The 18,377-nt window shown below is 54.1% G+C and overlaps 1 protein-coding gene across 4 annotated transcripts; it reads right to left on the minus strand.

Moving 5' to 3' along the window:
* Positions 1-374: 374 nt before the first annotated feature.
* LOC149861542 (uncharacterized) lies at positions 375-16,617 on the minus strand. 4 transcript variants are annotated; one of them, XM_090052328.1, is made up of 7 exons: positions 16,498-16,617; positions 15,321-15,531; positions 14,558-14,650; positions 13,880-14,046; positions 11,340-11,466; positions 7,309-7,425; positions 375-6,400 (listed from the first exon to the last, which is right to left on the minus strand). In XM_090052328.1, exons 2-7 carry the CDS (start codon positions 15,517-15,519, stop codon positions 3,753-3,755), a joined length of 3,351 nt encoding a protein of 1,116 aa, XP_089908454.1. In that variant the 5' UTR covers positions 15,520-15,531; positions 16,498-16,617; the 3' UTR covers positions 375-3,752. The 4 variants fall into 4 exon arrangements, with proteins under 4 accessions (XP_089908454.1, XP_089908455.1, XP_089908453.1 ...); XM_090052329.1 differs by lacking the exon at positions 16,498-16,617 and adding an exon at positions 16,173-16,311 and having other exon boundaries at positions 14,558-14,647; XM_090052327.1 differs by lacking the exon at positions 16,498-16,617 and adding an exon at positions 16,173-16,311.
* Positions 16,618-18,377: the final 1,760 nt, after the last annotated feature.

Genomic DNA, 18,377 nt, shown 5'->3' on the forward strand with positions numbered 1-18,377 from the left:
GCACTGGACCTCCCTCTCCCCCCACCTGCACAGCTCTGACCCCCACCCCCCAATCTCCCTTTACCCCCAGTCCTGACCCCCATCACAGCCCCCTGCTCCACCTTGCTTTGACCTCTGACCACCCCCCCTCAATCACCCCAACTCCCAACCCAGCCTCCTGCTCCTTCCCACCGCACCAGAAACAGGGGACAGGGAACCCCCTATGCTCAGTGAAGGGGGGCAGGGGTGGGGGCCTTTACCCAGCAGGAAAAGGAGTCTCTGATACTGTGGCAGGGGGAGTTCCTATATCCTTGGAGAATGGCAGTGGGAGCGAAGGTGGGGGCCCCCCTATACAAGGTGGGTCCCCATGCCCTGTGAAAACAGCAGGGAAGATAAGTGTTTAACCATTTAGTATTTCTGTCAGAAGTTTTTAAAGAGAAAATTCACAAATGTAAAAAGCATTTTCAAAATTCTGCACAACAGATACTGGCAGTAGTCGACATTTTCTGTCCAACTGCAGTCTGAAGCCATGGGCAGAGTGGATCAATGATAAGATAACACATCCTTGGCTCTTCCCATCCCTGAAGTGTGCTGCCCCAATCTCTAGGACTGAATCCTACCGGAATCCACATCCAGGCACAGACACATTTGAGCTTGTGACTGGAATGAACTGTCTACAATTGGGACACCCCTCGCATTGGCCAAGGGAGCTGCAAGGAAACCTACAGAGAATATTTCCCAGAGGCCAGAGGGGGTAAGAAAGGCATATGCAAGGGACAGCACAGAGCAGAAAAGCAGCAGGGACATCCCACCAAGAGACAAGTCTCATCAACGTAGTGAAGGAGGGGAGAGCTTCCCCTAGTCCCCGCACCACTCCTGTCACCCATGAGTCCCTCTGAGTCCTGCAGACCCAGCACCTTCCTGCTCTCTCCATGCCCAGGACCTGGCCAGAGGACAGAAAGGCCCAGCCTCTGTGCCCCAAACAGTGATGTCAGAGGCACCAGGTGTGATCATCTCCTCCGTGATGGCAGCACATGGGACAGTCGCTCCCCCAGGGGCAGTGATAACAACACCAGGCCCTTCTGCAGCTGCCCTGGGCCCCTCCACAGCCCCGATGGCAAATGCTTTGCTCCCCACTGCTGTCTCTGATCATGGCTAGGAGCCTGCTCATAAGTCTCGTGTCCTGCTCTTGCCCCTGGGGAGCTGAGTCCTGCAGCAGCCTCTGCTGTGAAGGCTGTGCTTTGGTGGCTGCTGTCTCTGACCTCCAAAAGTCCTGTATCCAATCTGCGGTCTCTATATCATGCCTCTTCTGCTTGCTGCCTGAGCTGGGAGCAGCCCCAGGCACCTCTCTCAGTAGGAGGCCCCAGGATACAGGCTGAGCTACCTCTACATGAAAAATGCTCCCCTTGCTTTTACACACTGGAATGGCTCAGGAGCTGAGAGGGAGGGGGAAACTCTCCCTTCCTGCCCTCCTCCCTCCCTGGAGTAAGCAGTGGTGGGGCCAGCATCCCCTTGCAGGGGGCGGGTACCTTTGGAGTTGCAGGAATCTGCAGGGCAGCAAGCAACAGGACACGTTTCCCCACAATAATCATGGAGCCACATGGCTTTGCCGCTAGCTGGGAGGCCTTAGTATTCACAGTGGCACCTCCTTCACCTCTGCTACCCCATTTCACCCAGAAAAGAGACTCCACTGTCCCCTGGCCAGAGGTTCCTTCAAAAGGGTCCAGTCCTTGTTGCACAGCAAGACATGGGAAAGAGGCCTTGAGTGGGATGAACTGCTCCCAAGGCTTAGCAACCACCCCTGGATTGCACTGAATCCTCTGGAAAGGGAAGGGGTGGGAAGTCACAGAGAGATTTGCCCTGGAAAGGGTGCTGGGCCCTGGTCTATTGCCATTACACAGCTCTGGAGAAGACACAGAGACCAACGACAAGGATCAAAGAATCATAGAAATTAAGAGCTGTAAGGGACCTCAAAATATCACAGAGTCCAATCCCCCTGTTCTTGGCAGGAATATTACTAAGATCAAATGATCCCAGCGAGGTATCTGTCCAGTCTCCTCTTGAAGGCTTCCAAGGTCAGAGACTGCATCACCTCCTTGGGAAGTCTGTTCCAGGTTCTGGTCACCCTTACTGTAAAGTTCTTCCTTACATCCAACCTGAAACCATCCTGCAACAGTTTATGACCCTTTCTCCTTGTCCTCCCCTGGAGCACCCGGGTGAACAGTTTCTCTCCCAGCTCCTGATATTCACACTTTGCATACTTATAGCCAGCCACCAAATCCTCCCTCAGTCTTCTCATGTGCAGTCAAGGAATCATAGAAAGTTAGGGTTGGAAGGGACCTCACGAGGTCAGATCTCCTCCAATGCCTCGCTCAAAGCAGGACCAGCCCTGATTAGATCATCCCAGCCAAAGCTTTGCCTACCCAGGGTTTGAAAACCTTCAAGCAGGGAGCTTCCACTACTTCTCTGGGTAACCTATTCCAGTGGTTTACTACCTTTCGAATGAGAAAATTCATCCTAACATTTAACCTAAACTTCCCTTGCTGCAACTTGAGCCCATTGCTTCTTGACCTATCATCTGCCACCATTGAGAATAGTCCAGCTCCATTCCCTTTCACACCCTGCTTCAAGTAGTTGAAGGCTGCTGTTAAATCCCCCCAGTCTTCTTTTCTCTAGACTAAATATACCCAGTTCCCTCAGTCCCATCACTTTTGTCACCCTCCACCGGACTCTCTCCCATTTGTCCACATCCTTTCTGTAGTGGAGGTCCCAAAACTGAACACAGTACTCCAGATCTGGCCTCCCCACTGCTGAATAAAGGGGAATAAGCCCCTGCTCAGCACTCACCAGTGGCTATATTCAGGAAAGTGGACTCATAGTAGTGAATGAATTCACCCAGCCTTTGGCCCATGCAGGGTGCAGCAGAACTCAAAGGACCCAGAGACTGGTCCCCAAGTCTTGACTGTGGGGAAGGGCTAAGAGAAACAGGAGTAGAAGGGGTGAAGGGGCAAAGAGGAAATGGGGCAGCAGGGGTAAAGAGTAGTTCTGGGGCTTTAGTAGGGAATGCATTATAAAGAATGAAATGAAGGGAAGGAGAACAGGTAGAGCAGCAGGCAGCCAGTGGTGCAGAGTTTTGGAGAAGCTGCAAAGCAAAACCTGCAAAACTGGGCTTGGGGTGGCAGTAGTAGCTCCTTGCAGATACCCATTGGGCATGAACAGGCCAAGGAGAAAGCTGATGCTGTGGAGGGGAAAGGCGAGGTCAAGGTGAACAGCAGTGTATACTTCCCCAGCCATAAATGTCCTCCTTACAACTCAAGTGCTTCAGATACCAGAAGCCTGGGAACAGGAGGGAGGATAAAGCTGGGAGGTGGCCAAGGACAATTTCTGCGTGTCATTTGGAGAAGTGTCTTAGGGAGGGCACCCTATTGTGAAGGTACTTGTTCCCCCTGCAGGAAGAATAGACAGCTTTTAGACTTTTAGAGAATGATGGGGAATGCACAGGCTCCAAGGCTGATGCAAAGATCGTCTCATCACGGCTTCCCCTAGCATTTGGGCTGGCCTCTGCTTGAGGCATTTCCTCTTAGCTGCTGCTCCCAATCAAACCTTGGGGACCAGCCTCTGGGTCCTTTGGGTTCTGCAGCACCCTACATGGGCTGAAAGCTGGGTGAATTTTTTCTACAGTACACCAGCATAGGCCTGCTTTCCTGATTGCAGCCAATTGTGGGTGCTGAGCAGGTAAGCACCACCAAACCCTTCATGTATTGCTGACTGAATTATGGATACTCCCGGGTGTGAATGCGCTGGTGCCAGGCCAGGCTAGAGGAGTGGCTGAAGCTTTTCCCACACTCAGAGCACTGATGTGGCTTCTCCCCCGTGTGGATGCGCTGATGCTGTACCAGGTAGCAAGAACGGGTGAAGCTTTTTCCACACTCAAAGCACTGATGTGGTTTCTCTCCCGTGTGGGTACGCTGGTGCTGGGCCAGGTGGGAGGACTGGGTAAAGCTCTTCCCACACACAGAGCACTGATATGGCTTCTCCCCTGTGTGGATGCGCTGGTGCTGGGCCAAGCTGAAGAACTGGGTGAAGCTCTTCCCACACACAGAGCACTCATATGGTTTCTGCCCCGTGTGGATACGTTGGTGCTGGGCCAGGTTGGAGGAGTTGGTGAAGCTTTTCCCACACTCCAAGCACTGATGCGGCTTCTCCCCTGTGTGCATACGCTGGTGCTGGGCCAGGTGCGAGGACTGGGTAAAGCTTTTCCCACACTCAGAGCAGTGATGTGGCTTTTCCCCTGTGTGGATGCGCTGGTGCTGGGATAGGCTGGAGGAGTTAGTAAAGCTCTTCCCACATTCATAGCAGTGATGTGGCTTCTCCCCTGTGTGGATGCGCTGGTGCTGGGCCAGGCTGGAGGATTGGGTGAAGCTCTTCCCACATTCAGAGCACTGATGTGGCCTCTCCCCTGTGTGGACGACCTGGTGCTGTGCCAGTTGGGAAGAGCAGGTGAAGCTCTTCCCACACACAAAGCACTGATGCGGCTTCTCCCCTGTATGGATGCGTTGGTGGCGGGCCAGGTGGGAGGATTGGGTAAAGCTCTTCCCACATACAGAGCAGTGATGCGGCTTCTCCCCTGTGTGGATGCGCTGGTGTTGGGCCAGGTTGTAGGGGTTGGTGAAGCTCTTCCCACACTCTGAGCACTGATGTGGCTTCTCCCCCATGTGGATATGCTGGTGCCGAGCCAGGCTGGAGGATTGGGTGAAGCTCTTCCCACATTCAGAGCACTGATGTGGCCTCTCCCCAGTATGGACGACCTGGTGTTGTGCCAGTTGGGAAGAGCAGGTGAAGCTTTTCCCACACTCAGAGCACTGATGTGATTTTTCCCGCATATGGATGCGCTGGTGCCGGGCTAGGTGACAGGATTTGGTAAAGCTCTTCCCACACACAGTGCACTGATGTAGCCTCTCCACTGTATGGATAAGCTGGTGCTGTGCTAGGTAGCAAGAGCGGGTGAAGCTTTTCCCACACTCAGGGCACTGATGTGGCTTCTCCCCTGTGTGGATGCGCTGGTGCCGGACCAGGTTGGGGGACTGTGTAAAGCTTTTCCCACACACAGAGCACTGATGTGGCTTCTCTCCTGTGTGGATTCGTTGGTGCTGGGCTAGACTGGAGGACCGGATGAAGCTTTTCCCACACTGACTGCACTGATACGGCTTCTCTCCCGTGTGGATGCGCTTGTGCTGGGCCAGGTTGGAGGACCGGGTGAACCTTTTCCCACAATCTGGGCACTGATGTGGCTTGTCCCCTCTGTGGATGCACCGGTGCTGGGCCAAGTAATAAGATTGGGAGAAGCTCTTCCCACACACAGAGCACTGATGTGGCCTCTGCACTGTATGGATGAGCTGGTGCTGTGCCAGGTAAGAAGCACAGGTGAAGCTTTTCCCACACTCAAAGCACTGATGTAGCTTCTCCCCTGTGTGGATAAGCTCATGTTTGGCCAGGATGGTAAAGCTCTTTCCATACTCAGAGAGAAGATATGGCTTCTCCCTTCTGTGTATTTGCATGTGCCTGGCCAGGCTGGAGGGCTGCCTGAAGTTCTTCCCACCCTTGGTGCAGTGGTTTGGCTGCTCCCTTTGCACACACTGGTGCTGGGAGAGGCCTTGCCAGCACATGAAGTTCTTCCTGCATTTGGTGCAGTGATGTGTCTTCCACCCCAAGTGCATGCTCCGGTGCCAAGCCAGGGAGGAGAAACGGGTAAAGGTCTTACCACACTTGACACAGCAGTACTGACGCTTCTCCCTGTGTCTCTGTTGGTTCTGGAACAGGTCAGAGGGCAACACAAAGCTCTTCCCAGATTTCGTGAAGCAGTTGGGGAGCACTTTAGAATGGATCTTGCGGCGAGCAGCCAGGGGCGAGGGAAAGGTGAAGCTCTTCCCAGACTTGGAGCATATGTAGGGCTTCTCCCTAGCTGGTCTTATCTTGTGCAGAGCCAGGAGTGAGGGGCAGATAAAGTTTTTCCTGCACTCAGGGCAGGGGTGGGCTCTCCCCCTGGGCTTGGTCGTGAGCTCCTGCTTCCCTCTGAGGCCATCTCCACTGGCGGTGTTTGGATGCAGTCTCTCTCTCCAGGGGAACTCTGCCTTGTGGTTCTTCAGGTCTCTCAGCTCCACAAATTCTTCCCTGCACCCAGGGCTCTTTCTGGCTTGTGTCCCTTCTCCACTCTCATGCCCAACTGGAGATGGTATCTGAGTCACTGCTACATCCTCCTTCTGCTTGTGGGGCCTCCCCTGACTGGTGTGCCATTGCTCCTTCTCAGGTCTCACAGAGTCAAGTGCACCCAAACAACCCGGGGAAGTCCATGCTGGCTCCAGGTCTGCAGGCCCTCGCACAGGAGCCTGCTCCTCAGCTCTGCTCAGCAGCCAGGCACCTCCTGCGTGGGGAAGAGAAACTCCAGATTAGTCCCTACCCTGCAGGCAAAAGGCCAACACTGCTATTCCTTCTGCTGGGATGGGCCTCTGAGCAGGACTGGATATTGCCACCTGTTTCCTTAAGGAAACAAGGTCTTCCTTCCAAACTCTTAAGCACTGTGGGGGGGGGAGGGGCAGGTCCCTTTGCTGTGCTAACGTTCCCTACTCCATGGATTTCAGAGCCAGATTCTCAGGCTTTGCAGCCCAGCTGTCAGGGTCATCACCTCCTCAAATGCTGGGACAAACATATGGGACATGTGCCTCAGAACAGTACATGAATCTGTGAATGGCTTCATGCTCAAATGGGCTCAAGATGAATACAAAATGATCTGCTTAAGGCAAGAGTGAGGATCTCTAGGGGCTATTATGTCCCACAGCATGGGTGCGGCAAAGGAAGATGATACCAAGCACCCTACCTGAATGGGCTCACATGCTTCAGAAGCCAAAGTGCATATGTGAGACTGCTTTCTAATGCTCGCCCTTGATCTCCGACAGTCTTGAGAGCAACATTTGTGTGTGCAAGGGTGAACAGCCTCATGGTGGATTTCTGGGGCTTGTCAGCAGCAGTCATGGCTGTATTAGGAGCTCTGCCTTACATTGGACCTGCTGCTTCTGTGGCACATACCAGTGTTTCCAAGGGAAACCAGATCAGTGCCTAAAAATCAATGCAGCAAACTCGATTTTCCCCTAACAGTTTTAACTGAGGGGAAGAAGATGGAAAAATTGCTTGACTACATGGCTTTGAATTTCAGGATGTTGGAATAACATGTGCCAGGACAAATTACAAGATAAGCTATTTTAGGTCATCACAAAGCAGGTCCCATGTCTGTCTGGGGATTGGACTTGGGTTGAGGGGATTATCATAGCTCACCTGGCAGCAGCTCCTCCGACCATGAGATTTCCCCGCAGTCCTCATCATCAGAGACCCAGAGCTCCACCTCTCCTTGCTGGATGCGGCAGATTAAGTCAGGTGTGGGACCCTGATATCCTGTTTGGGGCAATAGTTAGAGTGTTTGTGACTCGGTGTTGGATGGACAAGAACAAACCGGGATTTGGGGAATGGATCCCTTCAACTGAAGGATTCTACTAGGACCCTGATGGACGAGGGAGGATGAACATTTAGGATGAAAGAGATGGCACTGCAGGGAGAAGCCTTCAACATACGACAATCCTTGTCACCCCCCTAGTGGACAGATGATCACAGGAAACAATGCACAAACCACTTGGAAGTATAAGAAAGGTAGGAGACTGGCAGTCACAAGAGAGAGGGGTGATGGTGCAGTGATCTATGAGGTACAAGAAAGCAGAAAAGCTTTTGCTATTTTCAAGGTACCAAAATTAGGAGACATCAGACACGCTTATGAATGGATAACATATATAACATGTATAACTCCATGTGAAAAAAGCAGAAATGAGTTTATTCTCAGTGAAGGTTTAAAGTGAGAACTCGTAGCACTGAAAAGAATCCATGACAGATGGCTCAAAGGGAAACCTTTTTTTCTGGGAGAGAGGTTAATTTATCACCGAGGTGGCACAGAAGAAGATAATTTTATAACAACTGTAGATGCAACTAATGCAATCACCTCATACATGGGAGAATGATCCCAAGGCAGACATGAATGCACAGGCTGGCAGTTACCACAGGATTTGTGACAAAGTTCACAGGTCTCATGGAGATGGGCAAAAAAAGAAAAAAGGGAGACACTTTTTATAGCACATGGAATCCCATAATGTGGAAATGATCTACAGAGTTTCCCAAAACAAGGACAACCCTAGAATCACATCTAAGAGAGAGGACCATTCCAGACCAATAAATTGCACGAAGACTAGAACTAGAGCTATTACCATAGTGAAAGTGTGATATCTTGCGAGAGTCTCGTGGTCCAACAGAGCATAGTACTTGATGGCTTTAGGCTACTCTCTAACTATACCAGAGGAAGAACCTGGGGAGACAAGGCATGGTAGAAATAAGCTTGTAGGGAATGCCTGAGCTATGCAGCAAAGTCAACCAACAGTCTTTCTATAATAATAAAGAGTTAGATGTAGATACACTTTGGGATACAGGGAAGGCATTTGCACTTTTAGCTGTTGAAATAGTATTAGCCGAAAGTCAGTGGTTCCCAATCTGTGGTATGTGTACCACCAGTGTGGTATGCAGACCACCTGTCAGTGGTATTCATTAAAAGATTTATTATAATTACTTTATATGACAAAAATTTGCTGGTGGCACTTAAGGTTGTATCATTTTAAATTGGCGGTGTGCAATCGGTCAGTGTTTGGGAACTGCCGACATAAGCAAAGTCAGGTGGCAAAACTTGCGGAGGAATATATGGGTTTCATGGAGGTACTGAAGGAAAAAATAAGTCCTCAAAAAGTGGCAAAGCTGAATTCGGACCAAGATTCATGCAGAAAAGATCAAGCACAGTATAAAGGGGAATGGTTAGAAGTAGCACTGAATTACTGCCATCCAGGGCTGTCTCGGGGGTGGGGGGGGAGGTGGGGTGCGAATCAGGGCAACCACCCTGGGACCCCACGGTCAATGCTGTATAGGCTCCGCCGCGGCCAACGCTGCTGAGCTCCAGGCTGCGCCCCCCAAAGCAGTGGCTGGCGCTGGAGGTGAATAGCCAGGGCGGGCAGGGAGCTCGCACCGGTGAGGAATCCCTGCACTGCCCTGCTGTCCTCAGCCATGCCGGATCACGCCCACTGGCTCCGGAAGCCCTGGGGAAGGGAAGCAGGGCTCCCTCTCGAGCCTGCAGCCTGCTCCAGGTACAGATCTGGGAGGTGCGAGTCCCCCCTGCTCCCTGGGGGTGTGCGTGGCAGTGGGGAACCAGCCCTCCCCCTCTCCCAGATGAGCCACCCACAGCCCTGTCCTGCTCCCTGCTGGGGCCCCGCAGCCACACGTTGGAGCCCTGGGCCCCAAGCTCCATCTGATGGGGCAGCAGCCCCAGCCCTGCCCAGCTCCTTCCCTCCATACAGGGGCTTCAATCCCCCTCTTCCCTGCATGTGTTCCTGCTGGAGCTGCTCTGCAATCAGAGCTGGGGCTGGGAGGTAGCTCCCTGCTGCCAGGTTAGGGGGACATTGTGCCAGCCCAGACTCTGCCACTGAAGTGCAACCCAGCAGCAGGCAGCAATCTCCCAGGCTCTGCTCTGATTGTAGAGCTGGGGCCAGGAGCTCCATGCTGCTAGGACAGAAGGACATTGTCTCAGCCTGGGATCTGCCACTGGAGATCACCCCAGCAACAGGTAGGTTGTGGGGGCAGGGAGCAACCTCCTGATCCCTGCTGCTCGGCTGACTGGGAGCAAATCTGTTCCCAGTCAGCCGTCTACATGTGCCCTGCTGCACAATAGCTACTCTGCAGTTAAATCTGCTACCTGCATTTGCACGTAGCAAATTAACCACGGAGTAGACCAATATAGGTCAATTCACTGTGCAATAAACATCCGCATGTGCAGATAGCGACATTTAGTGTGCAGTAAATTGGTCTACTAAGCAGTAAAGTGTCTTGTGTAGAAGCGCTTACTAAATTAAATTTGGAATTCCAGGGAAGAGTGCAGAGCAAATTAGGAGAATAGTAAATTGAAAAAGCGGGTAAACAGGAGAGATGCATACCTGGTCTGTGGAAGATCCAGAAACACTAGGAAAGTAACAGGATGGGAATTAAAGTATTACATTTAGAAAAGGTACAGGATAAGAGACTGGGGGTAAAAGGTGACTTATATAAGATCACATTCCTTGTTCAAAGAGATAGGTAATAAATACCAATGTACCAATGACTGGAGAACAGTTACTTAGCCACTCCTTGAAAAAAGATAAGGAAAAGGCTATTGCAGCTAGACTCAAGAGGATCACTAACATAAGTAATAATTAGTGTGTTTTTAGACATGTGCAAAAATCCTCTGACATTCAAGATGATTACAGAAAAGAATAAAAAGCTCTATATGGTCTTTGTTCAGCTAGAAAAAAGCATTTGAGAGCTTCCCTAAGGAAGTCCTTTGGGAGAAACAGAGGTTAAAAAAGCACCAGAAAGCAAGTTGACCCAGTAAAAGTTAAGTACATCAAACCTCCACACAAGCCAGAACAAGCCCTTGTATTAGAGATCCTCTGGAAATGAAACCTGGCTTGAACTAGGCCCTGCACTGAGCTCAGTCTTTTTTTATCATCAATGGACATGTCACATGGAGTTTAGGAGGAAGATAAGGAAACATCTGAGAATGGCAGTGTGAGCTTGAGAGCACAGGTCTCAACGCAAGTACAGCAAAGCCAGACTCAGGGGTCTATGGAGATGATGTTAGGAAGGACGGTGGGCAGAAGCTTCCAGTGACCCCTTGCCAGAAGTACCTGGGCTACATCACGTGTACACACGTCACTAAAGAAAGAGGTGAGGAAATGCAAAATCCACGCTGTAGCAGCCTAGGCTGATAAGATTTCCATTAACTTCTGCCTGGTAAGAACCGAAGGAGGAGAAAGAGGATTGAGACAGCACTGCATCCAGCATGCTTGGATTCTTATATATGTTTGGATCGGAGACACTAGGCCAAAGAGGGAGGAAATCAGAATAATTCTACAAGGAAGAGCTGTCAGCCTATTTTTATGGACAAATGAATTAGAGATGATGTGAATATGCTGAGAAGGCAAAAGGGAGATCATGCTGCCAAGAAACCGCTGAATATGGAAGCACCAGGAGTTACAAGAATAGAGAAGACTCAAGGGAAGGCGGCTGAATCAAATGAAGGAGGACATATAAATATGAAATGTGAGAGAGTCCTGATCACTGACAAAGCACTTGGGATGAAAAAGATTTAAACCACCAGCCAAAAGTTTATGAAGTCTGAAAAACATGGAGAAGACAGGAAACTTCAGAGTTCACACAGCACTAGGGATAACCAAGTATCAAAGCTTTACCCAGGGAAACAAGGGCTTGGTAATTCCTCAGCATCTGGTCCTGGTAAAGCACCTTGTCTTCATCCTCCAGCAGCTCCCACTCCTTCCTTGTGAAATGCAGAGCCACATCCTCAAAGGCATCCCAGAGCTGGAGTCACAAGCATTACACCATCAGTATCTTCTGTTTCAGGTGCTTCCAGCCTACACAACCCTATCTGCACTTACTCTGTACTTCAAAGTTTTGTAAGCTTAGTCTTTGCAGGTAGGGGTACAAAATTCCCTATTATTCAGTTGTTACGTGGTGTGGATATGGCTCTGTGGATGTAGGAGTTAACGTTTCTGTCTAGCCCATTTTATCCAGGGAGATGGTGCAGCTAATTTTAATTGGCATAAGTACTGCCTCGGGGCGACTCTGTAGTGTAGGTGCTCTAAGTCATCCCTGGGAAGTTGTTTTCATGGCAGTGACGCACAGTGATCCCTGCATGGGACAGGGGACCCCAAGAATTTATCCTTCTCCAACACAAACCACCCCAGAGAACTGCAGAGCCTGGCACAGTGATGGCAATTGTTTTTTGGAGTCTAGGATGCGACTGGCTGGCCCCATACAATATAGGGCATCTGCCCCTCACCCCTCTGATGTCATCTCACCTTAGCAGGGGCTGGAGAGGATGCAAGTGGGAAAGTGGATCCCCAAAGGCTGTGGTATGTTGGGGCAGGCTAGACTCAGAGCATAATGAGTTCAGAAATATATGGAAGAAGAAATGTGTTTTTCAAACTCCAGGAACTATCATATTGCAGTTTCTGGAAATGGAGTCACAAAGCTTCTGGACTTTTTGGGGCAGAAGTCACACCTATCAGCATGGAGGGGATTTCTATGGATGGTATCAGCTCTGGAGCTACATCTCCCCCCCCCAGTTATGCACTGGTATAGGGGGAAAGGGACTGGTCTTCATTTCACTTTCTTGGGGGTTCACAAACACTGGCTTTCTTTATCCTTGCACACAATTAGTTCAGATACAGGACTCCCTATACATAATTACAGATGGCAATGCTATGGGCATGCATATGCCCCCCACAACATGCCAATATTTAAGACAGACCCGGAAGTCTGGTTCCTCCATAGGTAAATGAAGGGGATGAGGCAGCTAAGGTACATCAATAACATCTTCATCCTATGGACAGGTGGGAAGCAGCCCCTAGAAATGTCACCAGGATTTTAACAACTTCCACCCCTCCCTCAAATCAACACTGGACTATTGTATCCAGCAAAATCATTTCCAAAACACCACATTATATCAGAAACCTACCAACTACTACAGCTAGCTTTTATTCTAAGCACACCACTAGATCCACTGTTCAAAGCCCAGCTCTATGCTACAACACACTCTGCTTCAATACCTCCCATCTACCTCAGGGCACACTTTAAAGGCCTGGAGCAGAGAATCCAAGTTAGAAAATAATCCCAAAACTGTAGTCACTACAAGCAAAAAAGCCAGACTCAGACCTTGCTCCCACCTCCTGCAATACCGGCCCGGGAAACAAAGACAAAAAAAGTGCTACTGGTAGTGTCACCTACAGCTCCGGCTCAGAAATCTTGGACACATCATTACTGCTCTCCATCCCCTCCCAGAAAAGGACGGTTGTTTCAGTGTAGCCAAAGGGGACAAAGTAGTCTGGCTAAAAGGCAGCCTCCCAGCCTCAAACAACAAACTCCCTAACTCTTATTCATAACCAAGGCACCAGGCCTTGCAGTGGATCCCAACAAACTGTGCTCCCTCCTTACTACGCAGACTTCAGGGTCCCCTTTGTATGTGGGGGTCTTTACTTATTTTCACCTGTCCCAGCATTGTCCCCGCTCCCACCTCCACCTTCCCCTTCATTTGGTATTCCAAAGACTCTCTTTATTTGATAGTCTGGCCTGGGTATGTTCTTTCAGTGCATCTGAGAAATGAGCTTAGGGTCACAAAAACTTTTGCTGTGCCTCACTATTTCACTTAGTTTGCAAGGTGCAAATCTACCCCATCCTCTGCTTTACCTCAGACTACCACAAGTGTCTAGCAGCTGGGTGTACTCCTTGCTTCTACCAAACTGCAAACCCATACAGCTGTCTAGGCACTGCCTGGCGCTGCTCCACTGTCTAGGCCAGGCTAGAGGCCAGTTGCTGGGTTCAGCTATAGAGACCATTGCCTCATGCTTCCTGGTGCTGGCGGGGTGTTACAGAGTACCTAGAGGGGCTCTTTTTTGGTTTTCAGGTCTTAAAACGTTCTATGTGATTGATCCTTAGAGCCAGCTGAGGCAGCGCTTCTAGAGGTAGAGGGAGGTCTGGCTCCACGGACTCTGGCCAGGCCTTCCAGTGCAAGCAACCCTGGCTGCCTGTACTCGGGAGCGAGGTCCTGCCATTGCCAGCGTGGTGTGGTTGCAGCCTCTGTCACCAGTAAAGCTTCCTCTTGTCACTCTTCAGGTCTCTCCACTATCCAAAATTCTTCCCTGCACCCCTGGCTCCTCCTCACTTCTGCCCCAGCTTCAGTCTCACCCCAAAATGAACCTGCTGCTTTGCTTACCTCCAAGCTCTCCCCCTGCTTTGGAGGCATGCTTTGTCCTTTCTCCAGCTGGCCCCACTCACGTGTCAGGGAGCCCATTTCTCCCAGTCTCCCTGGGGAAGTCCACCACAGCTCCAGGATTACAGGCCCCTCCTCAGAAGGCTGCTGCTCAGCTCTGCTCAGGGTCCCTGTGTGCGCAGGGTGGGGAAGAGAGTGCACAGGTTAGCCTGGTGATGCTGGCACGGGGAAAGCCCTGCTAATCTCCTGTACCGGCCTGGGACTAAGACAGTTGGAGGCCTCAGTGTGTGGAAGAGTGGGAAGGAGGAAAACTTATACTCCCAGAGCCCTTGTTAATAGACTTCCACAGGCACAAAGCTGGATGTGAGATTCCCAACCTCTGTCCCAGCGCAGGGTGGTGATCAAAACACTGTGTCACAACCTGCAGGGACATCGCTCCATGGGAGAGACCCTCAAAGGAAGCTGGTGCAATGTCACCATGACATGTTAAAGGGAGGGGGAGGGGACATGCAAGGTCAGTCTGCTCCAGGATATGAAACTATGAAATGTTTCTGGGGCATGGGGAGAACAAGAACAGCTGACCTGTGGGAGCACTGAATCTATCAAAACAGTCTGGCAAAGTTTCTCCACTGATGAATGGTGGTTTCTACTGCCAGAGAGGGTAAAACCACCACTCCTTACCTGCTTCTGGGGAAGGACTTCCTTCCGGGCACCAGTCTGAGGACCTCTTATTTGCTGACCAGTTCCAGGTCTCCTCTGCTTTAGGAGCATCTGCTGCAGGACAGAGGCCTGGGGTTAAATGTACCTGAACCAGCCAAATGTTACTGGTGAAACCCATTGCCCTCACACCAGCACCAGCCTTTTATTGTGCATGGAGGGCTCCCAGGGGCATGAGAAAGGGCCAATTAGAGCATTGATAGGCAAACAATTACAGAATTGATTGTTGCCATGGGAGTATTACAAGGCCCAACCAAAATACAGCCTCTCTCTGCCGGGAGCTGCACACATGTAGTGAGAAAGATCAGGGGCCCCCAGCCTGGGAGCTGCCCCCCCACAGAGATCAGAGCTCTGCCCTACCCCACCCACATGGTTATAAATACTGCTGCCGTCACAGGCAGGGGCAGACATTTGAGCCTCTCATCCTGAAGGCAGGACAGCTCCTGAGGCACCCAGACCCACGCCCTGGCCGGCATCCAGCACCTGACCTGCCACTGGCTCCTTGGACCAGTTTGAGACCTAGTACAGTACTGCACAGTATGCACTGCTAGGTATCCCAGCATAGAGCACTTGTTTTTAATCTAAGATCTCACTCCCTTCCCTATTTTCTTCCTAGGTGTCCCCAAAATCAACTGACCTAGCCAACCCTAATAATATGGGGTGTAATTGTTGCTCTGTGGGTATCAAGCCCATGTTAACCTTAGATATCAAATAGGCTGGCATGTACCTAACTTCTGGTTGGGTGGGTGCTCCTTTTTGGGGACGTGAGGTGTCTTGTCCTGAGGTTCTGGGGTTTCCCTCTCTCCTGCCCCCTCCAGAGACATGTCTGCAGGACGGGCCGTTGGCTGCTCCAGCCAGCAATCCCCAAACTCCTGCAATGACCCAGTGGGCCGCATCTTGTCTGAGGACACCTCCTTGACCTTCATACTCAGCGTGACCTGGAAACAAGATAAATATGTTACTGGATAGCTGGGAACTGAGAGAGAAAGGGTGAAAGGGAATATCCCCCAGTCACGTGGAGGTGGAGACGGCAGCTCTGACAGTCAGGGTGAAATACTGCTCTAATCTGAGGTTTCTCATACCCCGCCTGCCCTGGCTGCAGCCCCTCGGCCAGGGCCATGGCCTGGGCGCAGGTCTCCACGCCGCGCCCCCACTCCCAGCTCCGCATGCCCCGCGGCAGGATGGCCAGGAACTGCTCCAGCACCTGCTCCGGGCTGCGGCGCTGCGGCTCCAGCCAGCCCCGGCACAGCTCCCGCAGGCGGCTGCACGCCTCCCGCGGCCCCACCGCCGCCCGGTAGCCGAGGGCCCGGAAATGCCGGCGCCAGGTCTCGGGGCCGGGGGGTCGTGGCCCGGGGGGCGCCAAGTCCAGCTCCGCCTCAGCTGGGGGTCTCTTCCCCTCCTGCCCCTGGGTCTCCTGGCGATCCACCGGCTCCTCCCGCACCTGCGGTGTGACTGTGTGGTGCCAGTCACGTGGGGACAGGGATGCCCCGTTGGTCAAAGCCTTGATGACACCAGGGACTTTGTTCACCCCCACCACTCCTGCCTAGAGATCTCCTGGCTCCTGCTCCTCCAGCGTCACCTTAAGCTGCACCAGGGCTGTGAAGCGAAGGCCCACGGCTGCCCGGGCTCCAACTCAGTGGCCATTTTCTCCACCAGGAGATGTCTCACCCCAGCCGGGGCTCGTGGCAACCGCAGACATCATTCGTCTCCCGGCCTGTCTGCGGGAAAGGAGACGGCGCAGATCCCGCCTTGCGCTGGGAGACGCGGGACCTGCCCCCCCCTGCGGCCCGGGGCACGCGGCTGCTCCGCCAGCCTCCCGGCCTCCGGGGTCCCCCCCCGGGCCGGGCCCGCTGCCCCCGCAGGATCCACGCGGGACCCAGCCCCCGCCCCGCGCCGGGACCCACCCGTGCCCGTGGCTGGCGCCGGGGCCTGGCGCAGCCGCCGCACGCGCAGGAAGGAAGGGGGCGGGGAGGAAACGCGGGCGCCCGCCCCGCCCCCGCACGGACACGGGACCCCGCAGCGACGGCTCCGGGCACCGGGGAGGAAGCGGGAAACGCCGCATCGCTGCCCCGGGGGCGGGTCCCGGCGGCGGCGGCGGCTGCTGCAGCCTCCTCGGCCCGGCCCGCAGACCGGGTTTGTGCGGCCCGGGGGTCCCGGCTGGGAGACGGGCAGGAGGGGACAGAGCAAGTCTCTGCACCGGCAACGACCAGGTCAAGGCTGCAGACACGTCCAGGCTGACAGACGGGAGCGGGGAAGGTGTCCCGGAGAAGCAGGGGCAGGAGGGACCCGGGAAGACCATCCCGTGCAAGCGGGGCTCGAACCTGGACCCCTCGGGCTGCCAGTGGCGCATGCGCAAAGAACCCCCACTCCCTCGCTTAGCCGGCTCCCAGCGGGGAACAAAAGGGAGAAGCGGCCGGCTGCCTGCGCATGCGCCCTGGGCAGAGGGGCGGGGGAGCCCTCGGGAAAGGATTCAGTACGCATGTCCGAGGCGGTAGCGGAGTCGCTGCCAGTGGGGGGAAAGGGAGTCTCAGGTGGGGTCAGAAGACGCGCCCCCCGGCAGGGAGAGTGGGGGAGGGGGCTTCCCTGACCTCTGAGCTGGGCCAGCTGCAAAGCGGGCGAAGACGGGGAGCCTGGAGCGAGCAGGGCACGAGAGGGAGTCGGGGGTGGCGCTCCGGCTGCAAGTGACCCGGGGGGCGTGACGGGCCAGGAAAGAGCAGCTGGCGAGCACCGGCGCGCATGCGCCGCGGCATCTCGGGCAGGGTTAATCGGCCGCGGCGAAACGCGGCTGGAGCTGGGCGCTGCGTGGGGTTGCGGGCGGCGCCCCGGGAGGGAGGTGGGGGAGCTGGAGCGGTGTGAAGGCGGCCCCGCGCGGGGCTGGGGGCCTAGCGACCGGGGCGTGTGGGGAGAGGCTGCGGGACTCGCCACTGTTTAGCCTGGAGAAGCGCAGGCTCGGGGGGGACCCGGTGGCAGCCTGTAGGTATATCGGGGGATGCGTGAGGGCCTGGGGGAGCAGCTCTTCACCATGCCCCCCAGGGGCAGACGAGGAACAACGGGCACCAAGGAACGGAAGAACTTTACAAGTCGCGGGGCTGGGACAGGCTCCCCCCGAGCTGGTCCAGTCGCCCACCCTGGCCATCCTCAAACAGCGTCTTGATGCCCATCTTGCGGGGGCATCTGACCCCAGGGTCTCTCCTGCCAAGTGCAGGCGGCAGGCCCGATGCCTCTAACCTCTGTGAATGCACAAGTCTACCCTGGGCACGCCAGAGAAACCTGTTAGCAGCGGCACAGCAAATCGTCCCGACCGCAGCCCCCAGCACGGGAGGCTTTACCCGAGCCCTCGGGGGAGCCGGGTCAGAGGCAGACCTGGGGTGGAGGCGGCCCCGGGGCAGGGAGGGGACAGCAGCAACACGGGAACTCGCAAACCGACCGACTATGGCAGGGGAGAGCCGCCCGCCGCGCCAGGGCCCCGTGCACCTGCGGCCGGCAGCGTCTGGCCCTGGCCCTGGCCCTGGCCCTGCGGGGCAGCCTCAGGCGCAGCAGTCCGGGGGAGGGAGCCGCTGCCACGAGGGGACGACTCCGGCCGGTGACTTTCATCCCTGCCCCAGGCCCCTTGGGCCCCGCCCTGGGACCCAGAGCGGTGCCGGCTGGGGGGTCTCCCTCCCGGCCTGCAGGCGCGACCTGCGCCGAGCTCGCTCCTCCGCCGGCAGAAACACCGCCGTGGCATCCGGGCCGCGGGGCCAGGCCTGCCCCGGCTCCGTGCAGGAACACGTTTCTCCGCCGCCGC

Source organism: Crocodylus siamensis, chromosome 6 (assembly GCF_052110815.1).
Source record: "Crocodylus siamensis isolate JL-2025a chromosome 6, ASM5211081v1, whole genome shotgun sequence".
NCBI lineage: Eukaryota > Metazoa > Chordata > Crocodylia > Crocodylidae > Crocodylus > Crocodylus siamensis.

What these genes read in the sequence shown, in the direction of transcription:
- LOC149861542 (XM_090052328.1), bottom strand. Translation starts at nt 15,519, where the DNA reads ATGAAGGTCAAGGAGGTGTCCTCAGACAAGATGCGGCCCACTGGGTCA. An exon ending in AGCAGGGGGAGAGCTTGGAG is followed by an intron (nt 11,467 to 13,879) that starts GTAAGCAAAGCA and finishes TTGTGACTCCAG; the next exon opens with CTCTGGGATGCCTTTGAGGA. An exon ending in CCAAGCCCTTGTTTCCCTGG is followed by an intron (nt 7,426 to 11,339) that starts GTAAAGCTTTGA and finishes TGCCCCAAACAG; the next exon opens with GATATCAGGGTCCCACACCT.